General features: G+C 39.4%; 4 protein-coding genes across 7 annotated transcripts; 1 reads left to right on the forward strand and 3 right to left on the reverse strand.

Moving 5' to 3' along the window:
• Positions 1-5011: 5011 nt before the first annotated feature.
• On the reverse strand, positions 5012-5867 carry LOC106656165. Its single transcript, XM_014376863.2, has 4 exons — positions 5773-5867; positions 5517-5678; positions 5279-5437; positions 5012-5199 (listed from the first exon to the last, which is right to left on the reverse strand). Exons 1-4 carry the CDS (start codon positions 5836-5838, stop codon positions 5050-5052), a joined length of 537 nt encoding a protein of 178 aa, XP_014232349.1. The 5' UTR covers positions 5839-5867; the 3' UTR covers positions 5012-5049.
• A 1437-nt stretch (positions 5868-7304) lies between these two features.
• LOC106656127 (CCA tRNA nucleotidyltransferase 1, mitochondrial) lies at positions 7305-9081 on the reverse strand. Of its 2 annotated transcripts, none has more exons than XM_014376813.1 (3): positions 8922-9081; positions 8240-8844; positions 7305-8147 (listed from the first exon to the last, which is right to left on the reverse strand). In XM_014376813.1, the coding sequence occupies exons 1-3, from the start codon at positions 8982-8984 to the stop codon at positions 7361-7363; spliced, it is 1455 nt and encodes a 484-aa protein (XP_014232299.1). In that variant the 5' UTR covers positions 8985-9081; the 3' UTR covers positions 7305-7360. The 2 variants fall into 2 exon arrangements, with proteins under 2 accessions (XP_014232299.1, XP_023315971.1); XM_023460203.1 differs by having other exon boundaries at positions 8918-9081.
• A 579-nt stretch (positions 9082-9660) lies between these two features.
• On the forward strand, positions 9661-12433 carry LOC106656080 (protein ST7 homolog). The gene is made up of 3 exons (XM_014376734.2): positions 9661-10137; positions 10207-10274; positions 10340-12433. The coding sequence occupies exon 3, from the start codon at positions 10407-10409 to the stop codon at positions 11955-11957; it is 1551 nt and encodes a 516-aa protein (XP_014232220.1). The 5' UTR covers positions 9661-10137; positions 10207-10274; positions 10340-10406; the 3' UTR covers positions 11958-12433.
• A 1236-nt stretch (positions 12434-13669) lies between these two features.
• Positions 13670-26749, reverse strand: LOC106656326 (phosphatidylinositol 4-kinase beta). Of its 3 annotated transcripts, none has more exons than XM_014377245.2 (12): positions 25193-26747; positions 20017-20382; positions 19177-19491; positions 18234-18760; positions 17961-18078; positions 17736-17870; positions 17368-17656; positions 17052-17282; positions 16684-16977; positions 16221-16600; positions 15598-16073; positions 13670-15485 (listed from the first exon to the last, which is right to left on the reverse strand). In XM_014377245.2, the coding sequence occupies exons 2-12, from the start codon at positions 20307-20309 to the stop codon at positions 15298-15300; spliced, it is 3246 nt and encodes a 1081-aa protein (XP_014232731.1). In that variant the 5' UTR covers positions 20310-20382; positions 25193-26747; the 3' UTR covers positions 13670-15297. The 3 variants fall into 3 exon arrangements, with proteins under 3 accessions (XP_014232731.1, XP_014232730.1, XP_014232732.1); XM_014377244.2 differs by having other exon boundaries at positions 15298-15485; positions 20017-20379; positions 25193-26748; XM_014377246.2 differs by lacking the exon at positions 19177-19491 and having other exon boundaries at positions 15298-15485; positions 25193-26749.
• Between the last annotated feature and the right edge of the window lie 395 nt (positions 26750-27144).

Here is a 27144-nt window from a genome sequence, read left to right on the forward strand (position 1 = left end):
CCCGTTCTCTCTCTCCGATGGCAGCAGCAGCGGCTGGCCTCGCAAGCCTCTTCGAAACGCGAAAAGCAGCTTTGTTTGCTTTGCGCCAGGGCAAAACCAGTTGCGTATACTATATGCCATGCCAGACGTGGACTTGCCACCGCCGCCGCTACATATACTGCAGCACACTCCTGTGCCGCCCGACGCGGTATACGTGGCTCGGCTCGGCTCCGCTGCACACACCCTCGCCTCGCACTAGCACACCAACACACACAGAGCTGGGGCAGCTCCGATAAATTATTTTGTTTTAAATGGGAGTGCGCGGCTTTGTACGTGTGTACACTTACGCGCGTACGCGCGCACGAGGATTTCCACGCGGTCGCTCACTCGTGAAAAATGCGGGCCGGGCGGCGAATCGTTAGTTAGCGAAGAGCAATCATTTTTCTCTCCACCTCTTCGAGAGCTTTTTTCCATTTTATTCTCGCTATTATTATTATTGTTATTGTTATTTTCTGTTTGTGAGAGAGAAATTATTTTTTGCGAAATCGTTAGCGTGTAAATTTCATCATACGTGTTTTTGCCCGTAGACGAGAGAGCCCGAGGCGACATTTTCGCAGCGGTATAGTATTCAAGTAAGACATACGACTTGATGGAAGATTTCATTAAAAAAACCTGATAGTATATCATTCTTTAGGCACAGCGTCGTACATTTTCTTTTATATGCGCTATTCATCGATAAATCATAAAATAATATTCTACATCTTGAACGTATTTCATTTACATGCGATAATAAAACCGATACACTTTTTTCATCCATCATTATATTCATAAATATTGAATACTTAATTTGATCTCACAATCACCTAATCATCAGTTAGGATAACGTAATAAAAATCAAACTACTTTTTTATATTTTAAAAACTGTACTTTTATACCATTTGCTTTGAATTTTTTATTTTGAAGATTTTTTACGGAGGCTACTCCTGAAAGTTCTCCGTTTGTGCCAAGTCGTTTTCAATCGTTCGAGCATTGAAGTTAGTCAGTGAAGCATGAAAATCACGATTAAACCTTTCGTCCAGGTTACCATGTCCTTGCTAAAGGTACGCAATGATTTTATAAATTAGTGATGCAGTACCTAGTGACAATCGCTATCTACAAGTAAATAACGATCTTTAAAGACTCGAGCAAATGAAATAATGCATAAAAGCTCTGGCTCGTTTTCATTTCACTTTTCACTAAAGAAAATGCTGACTATGCTGCGTAAAAAAGGTGTAAGTCATGCAATCGAAGAGTCGCGTAGACGCCAATGCATTAATTTTAATTAATTGACCGCGAAACGTAATTTACAAATATAAATGAGACAAAATTAATCATTTTGCCCAGGACAGATTTAAGAACTCGAGTGGTAAAGCTCGCAACTTTTCGATTAGTTACGTGTATGTGTGTACGCGCTCGCAGATGAGCATATATGCCGCGGTACTCTATAGAGCTTGGCAGACAGACGGAGTGAGTAAGAGAGTGAGGAAGAGGGGGGAAGTGCGCGCTAATTCATCAAAGTTACTTAACAAGCTCTTCCGTCTAATTAAACCAAAATCCTGCTCGTGCGCGCGCGCACGAAACACAATAGCTCTCTCTCTCTCGGAGCCGGAGCGAGAAAGAGAAAGATTAAGCAGACATCGAAGATTCTACGATTACGAGGAAAGTTTGCCTATGTACGTAGACGAGATAAACGCCGCCGTAGCCGCAACTTATACGTACGTGCGTGTGAAAGCTCTGACTGCGGCTTGGCTGCAAAAACGACGAATTATACTTTTTCGTTGCCGCGCAGAGCGAGCTTGCGGCTATATATAATACGCGCGTATACGAGCGAGCGAACGCGCGACAACGACGTGTATTAATCGATTGAAAAATGCGTTAACGAGGTCAGCTTCGAGTCTATGCAGAGAGTACACGAGCTCGTGCCGCGCATATAGTGTGCAAAAGTGAGAGAGAGAGAGAGAGAGAGAGAGAGACAGATGCAAACACACCATCGCTTACGACATTAGCCTTTCAGTGCCGGCATACATATAATAAGCAAGAGCATATTCGCTCGCGCGCGGCTCGCTCGGAGCGTATTAATCATGCACAAGACAGTGGGTAGGTCCCGTTGGGGGTGAGTAGCTCGAGAGAGTATAGCGGCAGTGGCAGTAGCAGCAGCAGCAGCCGAGCAAGTAGCAAAGCGATTATCGCGTTTTAAGCGCCCCGTGCGCAGCGGCTCAAAATTCCCGGGGCGAGATTATTTGGGCAAAAAGCTCGGCCGCTGCTGCTGCGGCGCGCGTTGACGGCCGCACACGCATACTTCGGTCTCATCTATCATCTTATATAAACGTGCGCTCCCGGCTCTCTTGGTTCGCGCACGGCGACACTGCACTGCACTGCGCTGTGCCGGGGCGGGGGAGGATTGTCCTCCTCCTCCTCCTTCACCTCTTCCTTTGCCTCTGCCTCTCTCTCTCTCTCTCTACCTCCTCTTCTACGTCTTTTGCTCGTCGCGTTTCACGATAAAGCCTCGTAGCAGCGACAGAGTGAGAGAGTAGTTTGCTCAAAGCCGCGCGTGCGACGCCTTCCTCGTTAAGGAAACGTGAATTAACGCGGCGAGAGAGAGAGAGAGAGAGAGAAAGAGAGAGGAAAACAAGCGCCCCGAAAGCCCAAGTATACAAGGTGTCGGGACCGAACGATAATTGCCGTCGTTCAGCGAGACAATGAATGAATTTCGTCAACGCACACAGAGAGACTTAATGAATCGCGCGGATAAGATATATACATTTTTTACCGAGCGTCGTAGCTCGAAATTCTCAATTGCTATGCTGCTGCTCGCTCGAGCTCGAGCTCGAGACACACACACAGGAACGCGCAGTAGCTCTTGACATCCGAACTCCGGTATTATTACTTATCAAAGCTTTGCCTATACGCACACACAGAGACACACACACGCAAATACACACCTGCAGCAATAGCTACGTACACAGCAGTGTTGTATCTCGCCCCTGCGTTTAGATAACAGCGCCGCGAGTATTCGATTACTCTGTACTTTTCTCCGTCGGCAGCAGCAGCAGCAGCAGCGGTGGTGGTGGCTGTAATCTTTATGAAGAGTAAACAGACGGTAACTTTAAACTATTGTTATATCCTGCACTGCGCCGCTGCTGTCGTTGAATTCTATTCATCCGCGTTGCAAATATATATGTAAGTCGTGAATTAGAGACTTTCGCGATACTTTGAATTGTAAATTTTCAAGCCAGAAACTTTTTCTCTCTCTCTTTTCCTCTTTCTCCATCGAAAGCTCCGGGATAAATTTGATATAAATATATTTACCTCGTTATCGCGTGTATAAAGATAATTTTATAAATGATGGAGCCGAGCCTTTTCTCCCTGCCGTATGCTTGCGATCTTGCAGAAATGTCTCTTTTACTCGTTTTGATCTTTGTCAAAGGTAAAATAAACACACTCGCGTATTTGCATGAATTCAAGTAGTCGCGCTGCCATGAACTAATGGGCTATTTGTGTAAGCTTACACATACATAAAAGCCTCGTACTTATGTATGCAGGCAAGATCCAAACGCGACGCGTATTATTCCTCGTTGATGCGGCGCTGGAAGCAAAAAATATAACCACGTCGAATGAAAGAGCTGGATGGAAGCGACAAAATCAAGTAGCTCCTTGGACAGCGAATACGAAAGCATGTGTTATGATTTTACAAAAAACTATTATGATTTTCAAAATTGACAAGTATATTTCGATTTCATCACAGAAACAACTTTCGTGTTATTGTAGCAACGTTTACTTCTCGTCAAATTTGTTCTTACTACTGTTTCAGCGGCGTCTCTACGATATAATCCTCTATAAATCTTATGATCTAGATCGAAAGTGTATTCAAGTATTAGTACAACAAACCAATATTTGATTATTTAGTTCCAGTGATATTAAAAAATAAATCTTTTTATATTTCAATGAAAGACCTAATTTTTGTTCAGAAGATGATAAACCAAATTAAACTAGACAATTGCAATATTAGTTTTAAAAAAACAACTCGAATTTCGAAGATAATAATGACGAAACTATGGGTTTTTATATTCCGACATCGGCAAAAAGAAACAAATTGATTCACTCGATTCAACATGGTGCAAAACATTGGCTCTTTGCAGCGGATAAGCTTTGAGACAAGATAGCCGAACGTTCAATACATACAATAATACGGCGTGCTTAGGACATGCAAAAAGTTGGAGCGTCGACGCGGGTGCAGATCAAAGCACCAAAAAAATAAACAGACTACGTTCAAGAGCGAGCGAGTGAGAGAGAGAGAAAAAAGCCCGGGTATAGGAAACGAGCACTACGAGAGCGAAAACGAATAGCATGGAAAGTGCTATATGCGCTATACACACGGATATTTCGACGTATCTACACGCGTATACCGGCTCGTCTGCAGGAGCTAATCTAAACACTCGTTGGCCGTGTGCAGCAGCAGCGGCTATATACGTACGGATGGCTACGTGCGCTACATATACCCGGAGAGTCTTGAGCCTCGGCTCGCTGCTGCTGCGCTAACCGTTTGATCGACGAAGCTCAAATTCCAACGTCTGGATGACGGCAAAGACGACAGTCGTATTATAGCCACTCTCTGCCCTATCGAATTGGACCAATTTTTTTTTCCTTCCTCCTTCTCGGGGCTCCTCTTCGCACTAGCTCGCGCAGTTCACGCGATTCACAAGTATACACGTCGTGCACGTATACACACACAGATAAAAAAGCTCGCGCGCTATAAGTACGTATACGAGTGTATATACTGCGTGAAAATCGCTGATCTCGATAGATTTTTCGTCGCTTCAGCTGAAAAATTGAAAGAAATCTATACTCGGGACGTTTCTTTTCCTCCTTTTCGCGACGGAGAAACGAGCGAGAAAATCCTCCCCTATCGCATTGCGATGCCCAAACTATATCAACTGGGAATTTTAAGGTCAACGCTACTTTCTTTAATCAAATTTTTCCTCCTCTCTAACAGTCGAGGTACAACTACATTTTTATTCGTTCGTCTATGTACTATTGAGTGATATCGATGTAAAACTGAGCTTGAACGATGACGAGATCGCTGCTCTTCACTTCCACGTCCATGCGGTACTTATTCTCGGGAAATATGTTGGGAAGAATGGCCAGATTCACCGGATAAAAACTCTCGTTTTTATATTCACCCTGTAAAATAGGTACGATTAAGCATGTGCAACGATCGAAATTGACGATCGCAATTCAGTAGAGATAAGCAGGTCAAGACCTTAGTGGGCGAGCACTTTTTGAAATCTCCACCGATGGCTTCTATAAAGGGTGCAATGAAGATTGGCTTCGTTTTCAGATCACACGACGACACCTCGACGTTGATACCCATGGGTAATTTATAATCTCCGGATGCGTAGCCAAACATCTTGAAGGACACCTGAAACGACGATATTATTAAAGAGGCTCGAATGGGTTTTGTTGAGCTCGAAATAAAGTTATAAAAAAGATGCACCTACGGCAAGTTTGTCGGGAAAGTCTTTGAGAACCTTGGCTTTGCATCTCAAAGTGTTGTACGTATCGTTGATGTAGTTCACCGATATATCAAAAGAATCCTCATCAATGTACTCGCCATTAACGTATTCGACGTTGACGTCCTCGAATTTTATGTCGATGACAGCCTGCGAATACAAAAGTAATGATGCCCCGCGTATACGTGTATTTTCGTTTGTTCTCTCTAATAATCTCAAAGTCGATATCGCGTTTGTAACTTACGAGACACGTTCGCTGCAGGGATACAAAGAGGAGCAGGAGAGTAACGATATCGACGCGATACGTCATGTTGTTTGACTTGTGCGCGGCACAATGACGACAGCTCGGGCGCAGCTCGCGTTTCCTCATGACTTTTTATATATCCGCGCGTGCACACGAGCTGTGTGCAAGGATAGGCGCGCGCATAAAAGGAAACATAAATCTCTCTCGCGATATACTCGCGGGCCGCCCGCACGGCGCGCACAAAGCTCGGGCTCGAGAATCGAGAGATATCATCGGTACAAATAATTAGCCATCCTGAAAAGTCATGCGATGCCACTTTTAACGACGCGCGCTTTATTACACGGCTCGAGAGCTACGATTTATTATGTCAAATTGGCAAAGGCTCGCGCCGCATTCGATTTATGTATCTCAGCTGCCAGTACCTAGTCCTTCTTGATTTTCTTCCTTTTTTTTCCTTCTCTTTTTTTGATCCAACAATTAAATGAATAGAAGAAAGTAAAACAGCAGCACCAGACAAGAGCTAATTAGTCACGTGATATTACTATATTTCTTAACCATCTCTCAAGAAATTGAGCCTTTTATGGTGTCTCTTTAATGTTGCATCTCTATTTTACTAGCAACTCGCAGTCTCGCGAATGTGTAATCGTTTTTGCTGTCTCTTTCTCTACTCATTTTCTGTCTGACTTTTTTTATACTCTAATTCTCCACGGCACTAATGAGCACACTGGAAAACCAGAAGCACACGTATATATATCTCTAATGGTAAAAAGAGAGAGAAAGAGAGAGAGAGAGAGAGAAATGAGAAGCACAACTCATCCTTCTAATTGATAAAAAAAAGCTGCATATTTTGAAATTCATCCGTCATTCTACACGAGCAATTATGTTGCAAATGTAACAGGTGTTTAAAAATGCGCTCTCTGCCAACAGCACTCGAAATATTTAAAAAATTACAATTCAAAAAGTTTTCGGTAACGAGGCCAAAATAAATCATAGCAAAATATATATTAACTTAAATAATGCGGTAATTACCATTCAATTGAGCTTGCGTGCTGAAAATTGTATTTTATTAATTATTTAAAAACTACATGAAAACTACACGAAAAAAAAAGATTATCTAGCTAATAACCATGTTTTGTATAAATTAATTGCATAGGCATAACGTAGAATCCTTATAATGTTATTTTTCTCTTCTATTTCTATCATAAAACCAGCAAATTTTAACGTAACGAAAATTCTAACTCTTTTTTAATCAATCATTCAAAACTATGCAACAAGCACGATCAATTTATATGTGAAAAGCAGAAAATTAAGTATAGAAACTCTTGTATTATATAATAAAATTCAACTTATGCATGTATATTATTTATTGAAAAATTAAATTATCGGTTTTTATTGTAGAAAAAAAATATTTCTCATTTCATATGTAGTTTTGGCGTAATAAAATGATAATCCATGATATTTCGTTCAATATATAAATAAAAAAATTAAATAATGATTTATTAATTTATAAAAAAAAACAACAGATACAAATATCCATTATCAAAATACAACAAATTTATTTACAGAAATCATACAATCAACATGAACATTATTTAGAATTTTTTTTCTTCTGATTATTTCGAAGTTTTTGTAGTTTTTCTCTCTTCTCCTCCCATTCAGATAATGCTTTAGTAGCTATATTTGGAATATAAGTTTTTAATTCTTCTGCAGACATTTTACAATCACTATCTAACCAAACATCTTTTAAACTTTGAATAATGTCACCAATGATTTTGTGGTTTTGGTTAACATAAGGCATTACCATTTTTCCATTTATAGGAAATTGAACATTCCACTTTTCAAATTCTTGTAATAAATCTAATGAACCTTTGTATTTCAATAATTCACAACAATATTCTCTGGCATCTGATGTTTTTCCAATTGTTTTTAATACCAAACTCTGGTAAGGTTTCAGCGGATTCTTATCCAAAGCAATATCTCTATTAGATACAATAAATACAGCTAAATTTCTATCATAATTTGTAAACTTCAGTCTAGCAAATGCATCCATCACTTCTTCTTGTGTATGCAATAATGCAGCAACCAATGAAGCAGGCTTTAATTTAATATTATTTTTCTGAGCTCTTTCACAAACTTCATCAAAATGTTGTAAGTTTAATTTCTGTGGAAGACCCATGTATTTACCGCAACCACATTCAATAATTTTTTTTGTTAGTTCTTTGTGGAAATTTCCAGCCAAAATCTTACTCCACTCACTCCAAATTCGTTCACCAGATATTCTCTCAAGACCATCAACATTGTCCTTGATAGCTTGAATTGTTGGTTCATCATGGTTATCAGGACTCTCAGAAATTCTACCATAAAACCTGAAGTATCTGTCAATATGTTAAAAATGTAATTAGCATCTCATTTTCTTTAATAAAAATTGTAATATTAATATTGTAAATAGTTGATATTCAAATATTACCTGAAAATTCTTAAATAATCTTCAGTAATTCTCTGAGCTGGTTCTCCAACAAATGCTACTCTTTTTTTTAGTAGATCATCATAGCCATAGAAATAATCATATATATTTCCATCAAAATCTAAAAACATAGAATTTATTGTAAGATCTCTGCGACTGGAATCCAAGAGCCAATCAGTTGTGAATTCAACATCAGCATGCCTTCCATCTGTCGCTACATCTATCCTTAGAGTTGTAACTTCAAAATTTTCCTTATCGTTAATTCTAGAAGTTACTGTGCCATGTCTTTCTCCATTAGTATTAATCATTCTGATTTCTTCTTTAGTGAACATTTCTTTCATTTGATCTGGTGTTGCAGTAGTAGCAAAATCAAGATCTTTAGGGTTCATACCAGATACAATGTCCCGTACTGCTCCACCAGCTATTCTTATTTCATAATTATATTTCTTGAATAATGCAACCAAATCATTTAATTCTTGGTTAAATATTGACTTGAATTCTGGAGTGTCCAAAGTTTTAATAATCGGATTGCTCCGATGCGGAGGTAATTTTTCGCTGTTCATTTTTCGTTTTAACCACTTATTGTGCGCTACAAATCGTTTACTAACCTGTTGGAAAAACATTGGCTGATAAATAAAAATATAAATGGTTAACCTCTGGCTTAGAAAAATAACTTGATACCTACGCTTATTGTATTACATTTATTAAACAACTCAAACTGTTTAATAAAAGTTTTGACTATCAACATAGCTATCAAGTGTTATTTTTTTTTTTTATTCTTTCATAATTTATTCTCCCTGAATGTAAACAACTGATGTCTCGTGAAATAATTGCTTTATTTTGAAAAATAGCAGACTACATACAAAATCAACAATGAGAATTGAGATTTGTGTACCATTCGTGACTCGTCAGAAAACAGATGTAACAATGACAAGTCACAAAGATCATTTATAATTTCGGAGCATCCCAAATGCACTTTTGAGAGTTGAGAGAAATTTTACAAAAACGAACATGAAAGCTTCAAATCATTTTTAGTTTATTTTCGCACGATTCAGAATTTTCTTTTCGTAATTTGTATATAATATGTACTGATCATAAATCGATGCAGTATCCAATCGTGCAATTTGCAATTCAACTTGCGAGTCTGCAACTCCATTCTGCACTAGTACAAGCATGAAAAGTACGTTTATAAATGTTGCATCATTTGTTATAAATTACTTTAAAAAGAAATTTACTAACAGCCTGAATGTTTATTTTGATTCAGAATCTCGCATCATTGTTTACGCGTGTTTTGTCTTTATTATTTGTAGTTATCAAAATATTATCTATTTTAGGTATTGTAGACAAAGCTTAATTATTGCGTAAGAAAAAAGAGCTTGTGAGCTTTTTTCTAAAAATTTGAACTCGCTGTTTGAAACAAAATGTAAAATCTAAAAATGATAACACTGTAATCGAGCATAGATGATTGCAAATTTGCACAGTGCATTCAAAGGAAAAGCGCTGACAAAATGGCAGTGCGATTGCAACGAAACTACAGTAGATTCTCGAAACTTTTGCGAAATTAATACGGCAAGGACTTCACGAGACGAGCAAGATAGGAGGCAACAAACATTTATTATGCTTCTACGAAGAACAAGTTGATCAATGGTTTATCATACAGTCCACTCCGACTCGTCTGGTTCTGAAGCTTACTAGCTGCTCATAGCTTTGACGCGAATTTATTCTCACGATATAACAAAAAGGAGCAGGTCTGGTTAAAATTAACCGTTTTCGAGGCGAAGCGCGCCACAAAAATGCCGTAAACCCCGCGAAATTACTCCTGAAGCATGAAAGCACGGCAAATTATAGTAAATATTAGATTATGTGGTCATACAGCCCTTAGAAAATTGTAAAATCATAAGGTAAATAATTATTTTGTTGCATTATGAAATTTGTTAATTAAATTTATGAATGAAAATGTTTATTTCTAGTGTTAACTGTCAGATGTGTAAACGTTCTACAACAAAGCAAAAACTAGAGAGTCTGTTTACTGTTTAAGGTATTTTTATATTTGACTTAACATCTATGTTTATAGGGTAATGAGAAACTTAAATTAAATTTCAGACTGCAGCTGATTTTACAAAAAGCAAATTTTATTTTTTAATTTAAACTTGTAAAGGTTTATACCTTCATGGCTTTATTTTTTGCTAATATGTGGGACTCGACTATGTTCTTAAGCACATTAACTCCCAAGTTTTATGTTGCTCTTACTGGAACATCCTCCCTCATCTCAGGGTTAATTTTGATCTTTGAATGGTGGTATTTTAGAAAATATGGTACATCTTTCATTGAACAAGTATCTCTGAATCATATTTCTCCATGGATTGGTGGAGGAGATAATACATCAGACAATAACAATACCAATGCTAATGGAAATGGTACAACTAGCACATCATCTGTACCGGAATGCAAAGTTTGGCGGAATCCAATCAACTTATTTAGAGGGGCAGAATATCAACGATTTTATTGGGCTACTAACAAAGAACCACTGACTTACTATGATATGAATTTATCTGCTCAAGACCACCAAACATTTTTTACTTGTGAAGGAGATAATGGTAAAGCAGACTATGAAATTATGCAAACAGCTTGGCGTGAGCGTAATCCCATAGTAAGAATCAAAGCAGCTCGCTCAGCTCTTGATCTGAACCCAAACTGTGCACCAGCCTATATTTTATTAGCAGAAGAAGAAGCTGTAACCATTGAAGAGGCAGAAAGAATATTAAAACAAGCCTTAAGAATAGCAGAAGCTAACTACAAGGCATCACAAAATACTCAACATCAAGGATCTGCAGCGGAAGCTATCCATAGAAGAGATACTAATGTTTTAATCTACATAAAAAGGAGATTAGCTATGAGTGCTAGGAAGTTAGGTAAGCTTAAAGAAGCAGTGAAAATGTTTAGGGATTTGACAAAAGAAGTACCCCCAATTATGAATGTTCTCAATATTCATGAGAATTTAATAGAGGCTCTGCTAGAAATGCAAGCATATGCAGATGTTCAAGCAGTTTTAGCCAAGTATGATGATATTAGCTTACCAAAATCAGCAACAATTTGTTACACAGCAGCTCTGTTGAAGGCAAGAACAGTTGCTGAAAAATTTTCTCCAGATGTAGCTAGTAAAAGAGGCTTAACGCCAGCAGAGATATCAGCTGTTGAAGCTATACATAGGGCAGTAGAATTTAATCCACATGTACCTAAATATCTACTAGAAATGAAGCCTTTAATATTACCCCCAGAACATGTGTTAAAACGAGGGGACTCTGAAGCAATTGCTTATGCTTTCTTCCACCTACCACATTGGAAAAATGTGGAAGGTGCATTGAATTTATTGCATTGCACTTGGGAGGGAACTTTTCGCATGCTACCATATCCTCTGGAACGAGGTCATTTATTTTATCCATATCCTACATGCACAGAGTGTGCAGATAGAGAACTCTTACCTGCATTTCATGATGTAAGTGTATATCCAAAAAAAGAACTTCCCTTTTTCATTCTTTTTACAGCTGGGCTTTGCTCATGTACTGCATTAGTTGCATTACTAACACATCAATATCCAGAAACTATGGGTGTTGTAGCTAAATCTCTTTTAACTTGGATGTCATATCCCTTTCACTTTATTTTAGATAAAATGGAAGTTCTTTTACCAACAAATTTTATGTCTCAACTATCAAGAGTTTAAAGGAATTGTAATAGCTTTTTCTAGACTGAAGTGAGCCCGGTGAAAATTTTCTGCTCGTCAGAATGCTTTTGTGTATAATTAGTTGATTACATATTAAATCAATGGAAAATTTATAATATTAAGGTCATTTGTAAAATAAGAGCATAGAATTTCGTCATTAACTTTTTCTTTCTGCTCCATGACTATTTTGGGTGCTTCCACTAACAAATAGAGGCAATTTTATTTTGATCACAAGCCTAAAAGTTGACACTTTTAGTTGGAGCACACCATTCATTTTCTATGTAACTAAGAATTTGTACAAATGAAATTTTAAGATTTTAAATTATTTATAATTTTGACGCTTAGGATGTGATTTCATAAAATTTTAAGTAAATCAAAAAATGAATTAGATCTATTTTTATAAATTATACATCTTGATACTAAGGTTCGTCGAGAAAAATCTTCTATTTATAATTTCTTGTATACAGCATTCATGTATTTTTTATGCAGTTTTCCGAATGTTTATATTTGTAAATATAAATTGAATTGAATCTTTTAATTTAAATCTTAAGTTTTTTTAAAATTTGCATGAAAATCTATTTTTTAGTTAATTTATTTTGGGAAATTAAATTACATGAATTAATATTTCGCGGCGATTCATGTAACTTGGTTCAGAAAAAGATTTGAAATTTGATGTATACTAAACTTAGTATGATATGAATAAAAATTTCCAAACGTGTTATTTGAGTTTTTACTGAATATTTTTTTCGAAAGGCAAAACCTTTATGGTGATCTTGGTTTTTTCATTCTATAGATAACCGCAAAGACTTTGAAAAATATTCGGTTAAGATTTCAATAAATGCTCTTAAAAATTACCATCACTTATTTAGCTGACGGGAAATTCCCCATGTTCATTTAATAGCCGATTTCAAAAAAATTTTCTTATTGGAACATAGAATCGATTTATATTTCTGAGCGCACTTATACTCAATAATATAAACTACAAATCTAAATGAAATTAATTAAATAATTACAAAAATTTGATTTCTAATTTATAAATTTCAATTAAGTACTTGAAACTTTAAATTGTACGCGATTAAGTTGGCGAAAGTGACCCTTTGCATTTGACTGATATGTAATGAGCGATATTTTCACCAGGTGTCCCTTTACTCAAAATGTAATGTGATATTTGATTAACGATTCAAGTTACTTAATTTAAAATTATTATTTTTCAATAATCACGCATATCTGTACCAAGCAACAAAACAACTACTATACTCATAACTCACCTAAATTTTGATTTTAAATTAATGAAAGAATAATTTTTAGATTTACTAGACTGCTTAGAACAAATATGTAGTCATGTGTACACTACAGATAGTCATAAGTAGAAAAATGATGTAGAAAATTACAAGTAACTTATACAAATGTTTGTATGTGTTTTGTATTGCATTATTTTTGAAAAATTGAATTAGATTGTAAGGACTGATAAGCTAACGTATTTATAAAATTGTTTGATGAATTACTTAATGTCTTAAGTCAATTAAAAGTATTTAATTACCAAACTCAGTGTACAAATAAAATATAACAAGCATAAGATACTTCTGTACTATCATTTTTCAACCCCCCAAAAAAAGATACACCTTCATGTTACTGTAAAAAAAAAACTAGAAAATATTCAAATTAAAACCATGTGGGAACGAGTCAAGGAAAAAATGAAAAGTTTCATCGAATCAATTATGATTTTTTTATTTAATATTCAATGTCAGTAATAGCTTGTTATTATGCAAAAGAACGACGCAGATCAAAAACAACGAAGTAACTAAATTAAAACTATAAGAAACGTTCTCTCAAATAGCCATGGAATTATGAACATGTATCTCGAATAGAATTTTTTTCATTGATTAAATTTATCTTATGTACATTTTTTATTTCAATAACACTGTTAATTTTTTTGTCAATCAATGAAACAATGAAAATAAAAAAATGATAAGACACTTCAGTCACCAGAAGTTGATGAAACGCTTCATCAATATAATTTTGGACTTGTCTTTTCACATGACTCGCGATCAAGCTTTGCACATTCATCTGCTGTTACATTTTAAACAATCAATTTTAATTTAGTTTATTTACAATAGTTATTTTCATTTAAACTTTTAAGCATAATTTAATAATAAGTCGTTTAGACATACACGAGAATGATATAGCGCATATTTTGGCTCATCTTTCTTTGTTAGATATTTATTCTAACCGAACAAAGACGCTAATATTGGCGCTTCTTATGAGCTAAAACTATATGAAATTATCTATTTTTAAGATCATATAAAAATTTACGACTGTAATTTGAAAACTTCGTTGATAATATTACTGTTATTTCTTCTAAAAGATGATAACAGCAACACCAACGGTTTTTTTCGTTTATTATACATACAGTATATATACATGTAATTATATATATAAAGTAGGAAATATGTTGAGTATTCACCTCCATTATTAAACATTTTTCACCCTGTCAAATTATTGAGACACATTTAACATGGGCTTACACATTTTCATCAGGTCATTATCTACCGAATGTTTCTACATACTGATGATTTATTTATAACTAAATTAATGACAGTATATACAATTTGCAGATTGTCCATTTTATACACAACGGTCAATTCAATCACTGCACTGTATTATACTTTGAATTCTTCAACGTTCCATTAATTTCACTGATTCCACAATTTGTGTTTTTACGTGTAAGGCACCTTCAACAAATTAATTTGTCAACAGTAGACTCTAAAATTTCCTAGAAATCTACAGATGATAAACAACTTCATGTCGATCCGTAACATTTAGTGCGCAATTATTAGTCAGTCAGAAATGCATACATACCAAAAAGCCTATGTATTTCCACGAATGCGTATACACTTTTTGTTCATCTTTGAAACTACCGTCAATTGTATAATAAACGTGATTCATCATCTACCGCTGATCAATCATTTCGATGGTACTTCTAATTAACGTCTATAGAAATCTTTCGTTACAATAAGTCTATGTTTTTACATGCGTTACATTATACATAGATAATATATTATTTTTCGCCATAAATAAAATTTAATTGCATTGATTTGAATTTCCTAGAGTGAGAAGCTAAAGTCGCGGCGCAAGGACATAGCTAAATATTTCAGTCTTGGCCCAATGTTTATCGATATAGGTACTTTTCTCTGCTACTATATAATCATTTTTGGAATGCAACGAAGTTGAATTTTTTACGTAGAATTGATTTGTTCTTTAAACTCTTATTGAAATCTGACGGATGTGCGAATAATTATATGTGAGTCAAAACTCGCTACTTTGTAGGAACAGAGTCTTCTTAGAGCGTGCCATTCGCAAAGTATTGATACCGGTCGTAAAGTTTCGTTGACCAAGAATGAAGACTACTTTCCACTAGATCATCAACATGTCTGCGCAGCTGATCCTCTGTTAGAGTCAAATGAAAACGATTTTTAAGACCCTGAACTGTTGAGGCACCACCGTTTCTAAAACAGGGCAACTGCACACCTAAAAATTTAAATTAAAGTTTTGCATTAAAGTAGAAAATTACGAACCGATTTATATTCAGTAGTGGCTTCAATATCAAAATGAAGAATCATACAATTTTTCAAAAACTAACCTGATATCATGATTTCAACAAGGTTGACGATTTTGTCCAAATGCTTTCTCGCAGCAATAAATCCTTTGAGCATAAGTGATTTAAACTCATCAAACATTTCTGAGTTTTTTCCACCCATTACTTCAACAAATTCGGGTGTGAGCTTGAAAGGACTGGTTTCAAAGCCCAAGTTTCGAGGAGACGTGGACAGGATGAAACCGAAATCGATATGTATGAGGTGACCATCACTATGTAGTAAAATATTACCATTGTGACGATCCTTAACTTGGATCAAATAGCTGAGTAGGCAGTAGGCCGCACAGCTTTGGACGAAATTTTTTTGTGCGATGCGGAAGGGTTCTGAATCAATAGGACCGTACTCTTGCTCAAAATATTGCAGCAGAGTCATTTGACAATTTAATTTTTTCAGTTGATGCAGCGACACTGTGTTGAGAATTGGCTCTATCAAACCACTATCGTTCGAAAGGCAAAGAATCCTAAAATTGAAAAAAATTGTATTATTTTAAAATGTAATAATTTTCATTAAAAAGAAAAAGAAAAATATAAATGCTTTATGAGTTGACCTTGATTTTATACATAAAGATACGAAATACTCAATTTTTTTTAATAAGTGTTCAAATTACCTGTACGGTCTCAACCACAAGGGTATATTTTCTTCTTGCCAGACTTTCTGAAGCATCATGAGTAACTGCGAAGCAAGTAATTCCTGACGCAAATCATCTCCGCATTTTACGATTACAGCAAGAAGACGCCACGAAGCTAAATGGCCATAAGGACTTGACGATTTGATACGTTTTTGCTTTTGCTCCCAAGGTTCTTTGAGTACTGCAGCAGAGGGATCATCTGGATCATGATGGAAAGGTGTTTTATTGGGTGCCGAAGCTATTTCATTTAATCGCCGTTTGACATCCCCGGGAACAAATACTGGTTCTCTACTGTCAGATGATTCTTGGCTCATTTGCGATATCGTATCTCGATCTTTCGATTTTTTTAACTGCAGGTACTGTTTCAGAAAAAAGATTATATAAATGACTTTCGAATTTTCATTGAAAGGATTGTGGTAAATTTCAAAGATTAATTTTTTACCTGCTGTGTTATTTCATCATCTTCTTGACTCCAACAATCATTGGGATCATCATCAATGAAATTAAACATAACATCTGGATTTCTTCCATGTCCTGTCCTGACCGGGGTTTGCTTTGTAGTAGTTTGTGGCGTATCTTCAGTTGGCACATTTTGTTGACCAGATGATTGTTCACCATTTGTTAGATTTTCTTCAGATTTGGTGTGTCTTAAAGAACTTCCCATTATTTTAGTTGGCACTGGTGATGTATACAAATCATCTACTTCAAGAACTTCAACGTATATAATATAAGGAGCCTAAAATAAAATTCAAAAAATAAGTTTCAAGAAATTTAGAGAAAAAATTGAGTTTGAATAAAAGTAGTACTGACTTTGTCTTTACTATTCAGTACAGCCGCATATTGGGGTGGTACGCGAACAATGTGATGAGGCACTGTTGAGTGCAGTGGTACCCAAACCCTTGCCGGTAAATTAAGATTAAGTAGATTTAATTCAGCAATAAGCCTCGCAGTTTTACCCTCTTTTGTAGGAATCGTGCTTAACAATTTGCCAATTGTTATCAGCGCTCCAATGAACTCAAGCTCAGGCGCAAGTCGAGGTGCCTGAAGAAGCAAATAACAAAAATATTAATTAATTTTTAACTATGAGGTACAAATTTATTTTGCTTAAATAAGTTGGAATATTCACATTGCAAACGCAGTCAGTCTTTTGACCCCTCAAATCGTTGACTACTCCTTGGCAGGAATCAAAGCAGGTACATCCGTTGTCGAATGCTCGCCCAGAACTTAAATCTCCAAGACTAATTTTGTTTTTTATTTTACCGGGTTGATTGCGACGTAAGCTTTGAAATAGCCCAGTAGCATCAGATTGAGATCTTTGGTGGGTTTTTTTATTAGGTGAAACTAACGACTGCCCAGCAGACAAAGCTGCGACCGACGGAACTTGCAATATCGGTAAACGTTTATTATCCTTTGGTCTAAAAAACAGTACATATACGTTAAACATATATTGTTGTTGTTTTTTTGTATCTAAAAAGAGCCGAATTTAATTCTCACCTAAGTCCATCCGACAAAATAAAAGTTTTCAACTTGGTTCCATGTGATTTTTTCTTAGATGTTAGTTGTGCTTCTGAACTGTACGCATCAAGTAACCAAGCGCATTTCAACGCAAAATCTACAGAAAGTCGACACCTGTAATATGGAAATTAAATCAGTAAAAATTATTTCATGAAAATTAAATAAGGTATTTTATTTTACAAGTATAGAATGTTCCAAACATACCTATGCACTAGATACGGATATAAAACTTCCGTGACATCGTGTAATTGTATATACATTAAAACCAACTGTGGTAGGTAAAAATCTAATTCTGCATACGGAAAACTGAATAACTTATTACCTGTTACAAAAAAATTGTCGTTAAAAATCGTTTGTTTCCTTTTTATACTTTGAAAAATATCTATATTGCGTACAGTGTGTACACGTGAATTTTTCTACCTAATTTAACCGATAAACAAAAAGCGCAGAGTTTTAAAAACATTGATTTTCACTCACCAAGATAAGATTGGACTCCAGGTTCTTTGGAATTGAACAGATATGAGATAGCCATGGACATGTCAAAAACTTGACTCTCGAACAATCTGAGTAAGCATCCCTCCGAAGGTTTAGGCTGCGCCGTCTCTTGCTGCCTTTTCACTTTTGGTTTAGGTTTGTCTTCGTCCTCAGGCTGTCCCGTACCACAACACAACGTCATGGCTGCGCCAGCTAGATCCCGCGTAGCTGGTACAGCGACTAAATCTAACGTGCCTTGATACTCTGGCAGTTGTTGTTGTTGTTTTGGTGGTACCGACTGTTCGAGCTGTTGCTGCTGTTGAGATTGCTCCGTTGTTTTCGGATAAACGTTCAACAGAGCCTTGCCCGGTATGAGTTTCGGATGAATCGATGACACGGCAACGGTTGTCGGTGCGACGAGCGACAGGGCGGACAAATCGCCATCCACCACGTCGACATCGGTGTCACCAGTATGGGATAACGTCGAATCCAAACTTTCACGGCTGTGCAAGTGGTCTGCACTCGATTCTCTGTGTCAAAAAATATAAAATGTTAGACTCCTTTTAAAATTGAAGAGATAACAACCGAAGGGTTGTTGAATGAATATACAGGATTGGGTGTAAAAATAGAGCAATAAGTTACTGTGAATAGATAGGCGTCAAACTGTTGAACATTTAAAAACAATTTTTTTAGTCTAATATAACTAATCATAAAAAATCTGCAAACTTTTTTCAATGAAGGAGACGTGATGTGTTAAATCACATGATAAGCATCTCGGTCACGTAGATGGATTTTATCTCTATCTCTCTCTTTCTTTTTATTAAAATTCGATCAAGTCGATTACAAATTATGAGCAATTGTCGCAAAAAAGTATGAAAGATTACAATTGAGTTATCAAATGGGAAAAAAAATTGACTGACTATTGCAAAAAAAAAAATCAACTAACCTGGTATTGACGTTGGCATTATCACTGGAACCGCTGTCGGAGCCGCAGAGTATGCCCGAGTCGTCGGAACCCAAACTGGCCAGATCTTCGCGTTCGCGGCTGCGTTTGATCGGCACGGGTCCGTTGACGTGATTGGAGCAGGAGACCGGGCCGCCGGCTGGATTCGACTCACACTCCGGACTGGGCGTGACGTCGACCTCGGGTATGCGCTGCAGTGCCGAGTCCAAGCTGCGATTCCGATGATGAAGGGTCATCGTCGTTTGCACCTGTGCTTGCGTAACTTGCGGCACCGGCGGCAGCAGTATGCCCATCGATCTGTATATAATATTGGAGCGTTGAGAAAAAAAATAAAAAATTGTTGTATCAATGTTACTCCAGACGCCGGAGCCAGAGAATCGTTATCGCGAGTGGCTGTATAAGGTGCCGCGAGCCACTTGAGCAAGAAAGAGAGAGAGAACGAAATTTTCCACGTGCGCTTATCGTTATGAAAAATTGCCCGATCATTCGAGAATCCATGCAAATACGATGACGCTGTGCAACGAGCTTGTATAATTGGCTGTACAGAGAGTTTATGCGACTCGAGTTATACATGCTTCAAGCTGATACAAATTACTTTTTATAAAAGACGTTTTGTCATCATTAAGTGTTTTCGATAAAGAGACGTGCACGAGGTCAACGTATTTAACGAGACATCGTATTCACGAGCTATATGCGACATCAAACTCGGTCTTGTCAATTTAATCAGTTCTCTCGAGTAAAAGTATGCAAAAAAAACAAGAAAAAAAAACGAAAAATAAACAGTAAACGAAGAAAAAAGGATGAAAAGGAGAGAAAATTCACCTGAAGTCAAGACTGTGATTACGCTGATGCGTGGACAATCTTCTCGCGGCTCCGGGCTGTGGTTGCTTGCCGTGCACGAGTGGCACGTTGCAAGCGCTCAATTTGCCACGCTTGAGATGTGTCCCAGTAGCGGTGGTGCCAGTAGTGGTATTAGCTGCAGCAGCACCGGCAACGAAATTGCCATTATTAATCGGCGTCGTCGGTGGCGGGCCGTGCTGGATGCGAGCGCCGCTGCCTCCGCCGCTCGTCGCCGAGCGCGGCAGCGGTGGCTGCACCGCTAGGATCTCGCTCATCGTATGGATAGCTTGATCCGCGCCACTCCAGTCATCTGATCAGCTGCATAGCTATGATTTTTTTATTCAACTGCTGCAATCAGAGAAACGAGAACGAAAATTTAGCATTGTAAATTGCGGTGTTTCTTTTTTCTTCTGTAAACACAAAATCCGAAGCATGAATATGCACTAGATTCGCGAGGTGTGCACACACGTGTCAAGCGATGATTGATGACATAGAGTCGAGGCATGCGAGAGATTTGTCGCGCACTACGGCTCGATAAGGACAGGTAAACAAAACAAGCGTCGCTAACAGCATAGACAATGTTGTTTTCGTTATGAAACTTTTGCACTCGGCTGGGGAAACTTCTAGTCGTACCTTTCATATACTTATCAAGGCCGCGAGTGGCGCTTATTACGTCGGATGAACGATAAGTGCATTATGGAGAAATTCAAAAACTACCTGCTCGCCGAGCTATCGCGACAGGAATGTTAATTCAGAAAAATTACCATTTTTCACGGCAATTATTGGCGTCGCATTAAACGAGAAGAAAATCCTGCCTCCAACGGAATACACTGCGGCGGCTGCGCGCGTCATATACAGCGAAAAAAGTATTAGCGCGATATATTGTTGACTTTTACAATTTCAACATAGAAATTCCGCGCGCGCACGGCTCGGCCAATAACACTTTCTCTGCCGCAAGTGTCATTAAAATATTTTATTGATGAGAAAGCTGGCTGCCTCGTTGCGGCTAAATATACGCGACTTATTCAGAAAATAGTCGTCGCGACACTCCGAGCTGCTGCGTTTCTTTTCGCTAGTTCGCACGCACTAAAGTCGCACTATATACCGAGGCTCTCGATCTTATCGCTAGTTACTCAACGAATTCGGAATTCGTCACGATTACGAGTCATTTAAATTTAAAAGCGCGATAACAATCGTGTTTATTAGACATTAGTCGCGCGTGCCGGATAAACTCTCGAGGTATATATAACGAATTGAAAAGAGAGCAAAAAAAATTGGAGTAGGTACGAGGAAATCGCAGTGAAGTGAGTTACCTCAAAGTAAACAAACTCTACTGGTGTATAATGCGCACGCAGTGCAGTGTTTACGCGCGCAGAGTGCGCGGAACTTATCCCAGGGATTTTCCCGTTTAGCCTGTGCAAACTTTCTCTTTGTTTAACGCATTAATGTTACATGTACAATGCGCAGTTATTCGCGCACTAACGTGTGTATACACTCGCACGTCATAAAACGTCATAAAAGTGGTTAAAAAACTCGCTAAAACCAAACTCAAAATAACCCCAACGACACAATAGCCGAATGTCTTTTGACTTTTCAACCTTTTTTTTCTTCATTATAACGTTAATCTTCGTGACCCTGTAAACGTCACGCGTTAAGAGCTTCGAGTTAATGTGTCCCACAGACGTGCTATTGATGTGACCGAGTCAAAAGCATGAGTGTGCGTGCTTGAATTATGCTCTATATAAGAGACGAAGCAGCAGCTCGTCACGGAGGAAATATTACGGAGCCGAAAAAATCTCACGCACTCGAACAGGCCTGCATATAGCGAGTGATTTCTCTCGCAGCAATAGCATAACCATTCAAACGTTAATCTATGCTTCGGCAGACTCCGCCGTTCACGACGAATCAAGCGGCAATTCCTCCGAGATTGTATTACATCGACGTCGTTTTTGTGATGAATTATCGCGCGCGCATCATCATATCGGGGACACGCGTCTGGAGAAGTTTTCGAACTTAGTGGGTTATTGCGCATTCCGATGAAAAGTGAGAAAAAAAACAATTCACGCTCTAAATTAGATCAGCGGAAATGCAGCCACGCGCACGCGTGCACCGCTGACACTAATCAGCCGAGAAAGAGGCACACAAAAGCCCGAGGAGAGATCATTATGAACAATAGAAACCAATTTGCAGGCGAAGAAAGTATTTCCGATATGCGGATGAAAGGTGCATTTCCAGTGAAAAAATTCTCCGCGACATTATAGCTGCGATTAATTGCCAATTCCAGGCGACGCACTTTGCTTGTTAAAAATGTACAATTGCTCGAATTCTTTCGTTACAATTTCGAGAGGGAAAAATTCCAAGTAGATTAGTTATTCATAAATTTATGAAATATTTCGGAAAAAATACGAATTCCAATTCATTAGCACGGGAATTTAAATGGATGCTATGCTATAAAAGTATTTTTTTTTTATTTTTAGCCGAGCTGATTATAGTTTTATTACAACGCTTTTATTATAGAGGTCATAGTTGGGCGTCGAATAAGCGTCATCTTTTGAAATTTTCAGATAATTTTTTTGATAATGCTGCACACACACTCCTAATTACAAATCATGAACAACGATCCAAGTTAAATTGTTACGTTTCATTCATTATGCAAACATGTAGGTAAAATCAAAACTCATGCCAACTATCGCATTGCTACGAGTCATGCTTTTTCGAGATTGACAGTAAAAATTCACACACACTAACGAAGATAAGAAATAAAAATTTCAGGCATTCATTTGTCAAATCTTTTCATTCAAGAGACAACGAACGGGTTGTGATTACAAGCAAGCAATTTTAACGTTATGGCAAAAAAGCGTGAAATATTTCGTGTACTCAGTATTATCTTAATTACACGAGTCGACAAATCAATCTTCACAAAAAGGTAGCCAAAATAGAGGTCTTTGGCTATCATATTAATGAGTATGTGTCTGCATGTGAATACGTACACGCAAAGTTGATTGTTTCCTTATCGAAATTGCATTACAGAATGAAACTAGCGAATCCATCATTCTTATCGGAAAGACATTGAGAGAAAACGAGCGAGAAGGAAGGTGGGAGTGAGAAAGGTAACGATAAAAAGAACAAATAGGAGAACGATAAAATCGAATTATTTCGGATGATGGATAAAAATGCATTCGCGTCGCATAGACGCGAACAATTGCATCGACGCGTACACATACACACACAATTGGCACATTGTAAGCCCGCTGATAAGTTGTCCGTATGCATCAAGTACAATCATTTCATTCTAGTCCCATTGACTGGCCTGCGCGAGTGAATGTATAATAATGTACGCGGGACCGCTGCACATTCGCATCATCATCGTCATCATCACAATCATCATCGCCATATAAACACGATACACATATAAACGAGCGAACACAGCAGAAGCAACGGCAATAGTAGCAGCAGCAGCACGCGGGATGAAGTATCCTCCCATCACTCGTCTGCCTCGACATTCCAGACCAGTGAGTCACGAGTATCTCTGTCTCTCTCTCTCTTGCTCCGTCTCTCGCGCCTCTAGGCATGATCTCGCTCGCGCGCCCGCGTATACACATTTTATCATGATCGTCCTCTCCGCGCGTAATGAACAAATTGAATAAAAAACCAAACGAGTATGTACGAAAGAAGAAAATCGCGAGAAGACGTTGGCATCTCTCTATATCTGTCCGATGCAGCTCCTATATACTCGCACACGAGCGCATATATACGAGCAGAAAAGCAACGGCTGGCAGCAATAATATACCTATGGTGGCTTATACATATAATACGCGTACACAAGCGCACTGGAAGACTCGGAGCAGTGTGAAAGTCCGTATAATAATACACGTACGCGACTCTGACTCGGTGCGCGATACCCGCAGCATTGCACTAAGCGCGTCTATATAGATATGCAAGAATCTAGGCTATACGCCGACTGCATTCCAGCGGCGCGAATAGGATAGACCGCCACCGATAGATAAGTATACAAGTGCGAGAGTATAAAGTGTATACGATCGTATGTATACCTAGTCGAGAGAAGCAGCGACTCGTTTCCTTGGCCAACGACTATACGGGGACCGCGACACCTCCCTAAGCAGCCGTCTATAATATTATTTTTCCAATTTTTCTGCTTATACACACACACGCATCGTCCATATGATGCAGCTCGTATTACTACTGGCCGTAGTACGACGGCGTACTACGACAGCGTGTATATATTTGTAGGTACACACGGGCATACAAGATAGCAAAGGAGAGAGAGAGAGAAAGAGAGAGAGACACAATACGCGAGTCGCACCCCTCGATCAAAGTGAGTCTGTCTCGTTCTGGTGGCGCGCGGCACACCCATCGTCGCTTGCCTGCTGCTGCTGCTGCTGCTGCTTACACCGCCACCGCACCCCCTCGCGCATACACATGTACGATCTGCACACGGACGCGCGTATACGCAGCGGGAAGCGCACAGAGAGAGAGAAAGAGAACGAGCAAAGAAGAACGGCATACATGGGTGTGTGCGAGCGCGGCCCGATGATTCGAAGAGAGAGCAAGAAAAGAGAAAGATGAACAAAAAAAAAGCGAAGAGCATTGGCACTCTATAGTGGACGCGAAGCACGCGATTTTTGACGCGAGTATCGAGAAAGATAGCGTTAAAAATACCAGCGTGAATCCCCTGTCTTTCCGTGCGTCTGTGTATAGGTTCGCATGTATATACGCGGGCGCGAGTAAATGCATATAGAAACACGTATAGGCGCGATTACGCCCCTCTGGAAACTCGTCATGCTGTTGCTATATAGACAACTATATCTGTATAAACGAACGTCCGTCCGCGTTTATTATGCATATAAATACGACACCGTGCGCTACTCACACAACGCATCGTAGCGTTTGTATATGTGTGTATACAGTTCTGATATACGCATGCCAACTTGCTCCGTTTGTTGCGCTAAACTATAGCCAGACGTACACATATACACAACACACACTCGCGCGCGCAAACGTATATGTACATGTACACTGAGGTTTCATGCATCGCATGCACATATTATACGAGCGCGAGTGTAAGAGCACAACAAAGACGGAGATATAAAAACACACACACGCAAACGGAGAGTTACAGAGCAACAAACTGACTCACCTAGTCGTGTTGCTGCGAGGAGTAGCAGACGCGAACGGCGAATCCGATGCACTATGCCTCCTGCTGCTATACAGGCTGTATTATGCTGGCTCGGCAATAATCGAGCAGTCGACTCGGGAGGACGACGACAACAACAATAACGGCAAACTCGAGGAGGCGCGGATTCGCGTAGTGCAAGGCGAAACAAAACACTGCACACAGGTCGGCTGCACGACGACACGACTCCTTTGCCAGTCGAATTCCTCGGATTCCGCGTGCAAATGGCTGCTATACACACACGACGGGCACATTCACACACGCGCGCTCCAACCACTATAACGCTCTAGCACGGAGAGCATTACGCTCACACACACGCGCGTGTAGCACAAAATACACACGTACGCCTATATATGCGTACACTTATCCTTCTCGCACTTTCCCGCAGTGCTGTATCGCGGATAGGTGCAGGTGAGCTCGCTGCCGATATGCCTCGGCGAGGAGCGAGCATGCAAATGCACTCGCACACGCTGACACACGGAGTCGATGATTGCAGCAGTGGTCGAGTTTCGTCGTTCGAAAGTCGCGAGTGCAGCAGCAGCCGAAGAGCGACGAACTCACTGGATGCTCTTGGAGAGAAACTTGGAATCTTCGACTATCGCTACGACCTGCAGCAGCGGAGGAATGACAGACGCCCTCGTGCACAGCACTATATATACGTTACGATATGTCTACGAGTGCAGCTGCTGCGCGATGCACACACACACACGCGCGCGAACACTGCAAAAATCGGAGGAGAGCCGAGAGTCGCATACACGCCTGGTGACGTACGGTCGTGTATATCGGAGCAGTCAGTTCAGCAGCAGCAGACACTCACTCACACTGCAAAGTCACACGCACACCACGGCACAGAAGAGAAGTCGGGGCACTTGGGCGAGCTCGCGCGCCCGCACGGCGAAATTTTGACGATTCTCTCCTGGTAAAAACAACAAACTCGTGTGCGTTGGACGTCTCGTTCGCATGGACGCAGCTGGGGCTCGGCTCTCGAACTGCGTCGGTTTCGTAGGCAAACACCCTACACGTCTGCGTATACGTACGTCCGTGTCCGTCCGACTGTCTTTGCTTTGCTGCCTGCGCGTATGGCTATTGGCTATACACGCGTCGTAGGTATATGTGTTGAGCTTGTGTATTATAGCGCACGAGAGCCACCACACACTCGGAGAAAGTGAATGGATGTGTGTTGTGTAGTAAAATTGCAACACGGCCAAATGCTGTACACACACTGGGCACTATATACTTGTACTCACTAGGCACTGGGAGCAGAGTCGGCTATATAGGGGGCTCGGGGGGCGATCGCCAAGCGTGTCGGTGTGTCGTCTCGTATTATTATACACGGGCCGAGGTTGTGCGAGAGCGACAGAGACACAGCTTTTGCGTATATAGCTATTGTATAAGAAATATGGCCAACTTACGTGCGCGACGCGAACTGCTGGCGCGCACAGACTGAATAGCACTAGCTTTTCGCACACTGGCGGAGCAGCAGCAGCTCTCTCGCTCGCGCAGTCTGCAGCAGCTCACGCATACACACACACACACACACACGGAGGCGAACGCGGTCGGCTCGCGGCGGTCGTGGTATATAGTATATATAACGATATATAGCAACGACGGGCCGCACACCAGTGCACAGGCGAGTAGTAGGGACACTCGTAGCCGCGGAGGGGCGCAGCTCTCCGAGTCTCGGAGTTACTTCGCGGAGACTCGCTCGCGCCGAGCCGCCGCAGCTCTCATGCCTGCGTGCAAAAGCCGAGTAGAGCTCCGTTGCTCTTCGCCGTGTATATTATACATAGTGTGGAATATATACGCGTTTACGATCCCAACTGAACGAGCGTAAGTCGATCCCGACGCGTCGTGAGGTATATAGATATAGATGTAGTGCATCCTGGCTGCATGTGGGCCTCCGAGACTACGCAGTC

Source organism: Trichogramma pretiosum, unplaced genomic scaffold (assembly GCF_000599845.2).
Source record: "Trichogramma pretiosum strain Unisexual culture from Peru unplaced genomic scaffold, Tpre_2.0 scaffold140, whole genome shotgun sequence".
NCBI lineage: Eukaryota > Metazoa > Arthropoda > Insecta > Hymenoptera > Trichogrammatidae > Trichogramma > Trichogramma pretiosum.

Bases quoted from the DNA above. Each gene is read 5' to 3' on its own strand.
- LOC106656165 (XM_014376863.2), bottom strand. From the start codon at position 5,838: ATGACGTATCGCGTCGATATCGTTACTCTCCTGCTCCTCTTTGTATCC. The intron at 5,438-5,516 runs GTAGGTGCATCT...TCGTCGTTTCAG, and splicing joins ACTTTCCCGACAAACTTGCC to GTGTCCTTCAAGATGTTTGG. The intron at 5,200-5,278 runs GTCTTGACCTGC...CCTATTTTACAG, and splicing joins AAAAGTGCTCGCCCACTAAG to GGTGAATATAAAAACGAGAG.
- LOC106656127 (XM_014376813.1), bottom strand. From the start codon at position 8,984: ATGTTGATAGTCAAAACTTTTATTAAACAGTTTGAGTTGTTTAATAAA. The intron at 8,845-8,921 runs GTAGGTATCAAG...TTTTTCCAACAG, and splicing joins ATAAATGTAATACAATAAGC to GTTAGTAAACGATTTGTAGC. The intron at 8,148-8,239 runs GTAATATTTGAA...ACATATTGACAG, and splicing joins GATTATTTAAGAATTTTCAG to ATACTTCAGGTTTTATGGTA.
- LOC106656080 (XM_014376734.2), top strand. From the start codon at position 10,407: ATGGCTTTATTTTTTGCTAATATGTGGGACTCGACTATGTTCTTAAGC.
- LOC106656326 (XM_014377245.2), bottom strand. From the start codon at position 20,309: ATGAGCGAGATCCTAGCGGTGCAGCCACCGCTGCCGCGCTCGGCGACG. The intron at 18,079-18,233 runs GTGAGTGAAAAT...TTTTTGTAACAG, and splicing joins TGGAGTCCAATCTTATCTTG to GTAATAAGTTATTCAGTTTT. The intron at 16,074-16,220 runs GTAATTTGAACA...TTTCAATTTTAG, and splicing joins TTGTGGTTGAGACCGTACAG to GATTCTTTGCCTTTCGAACG.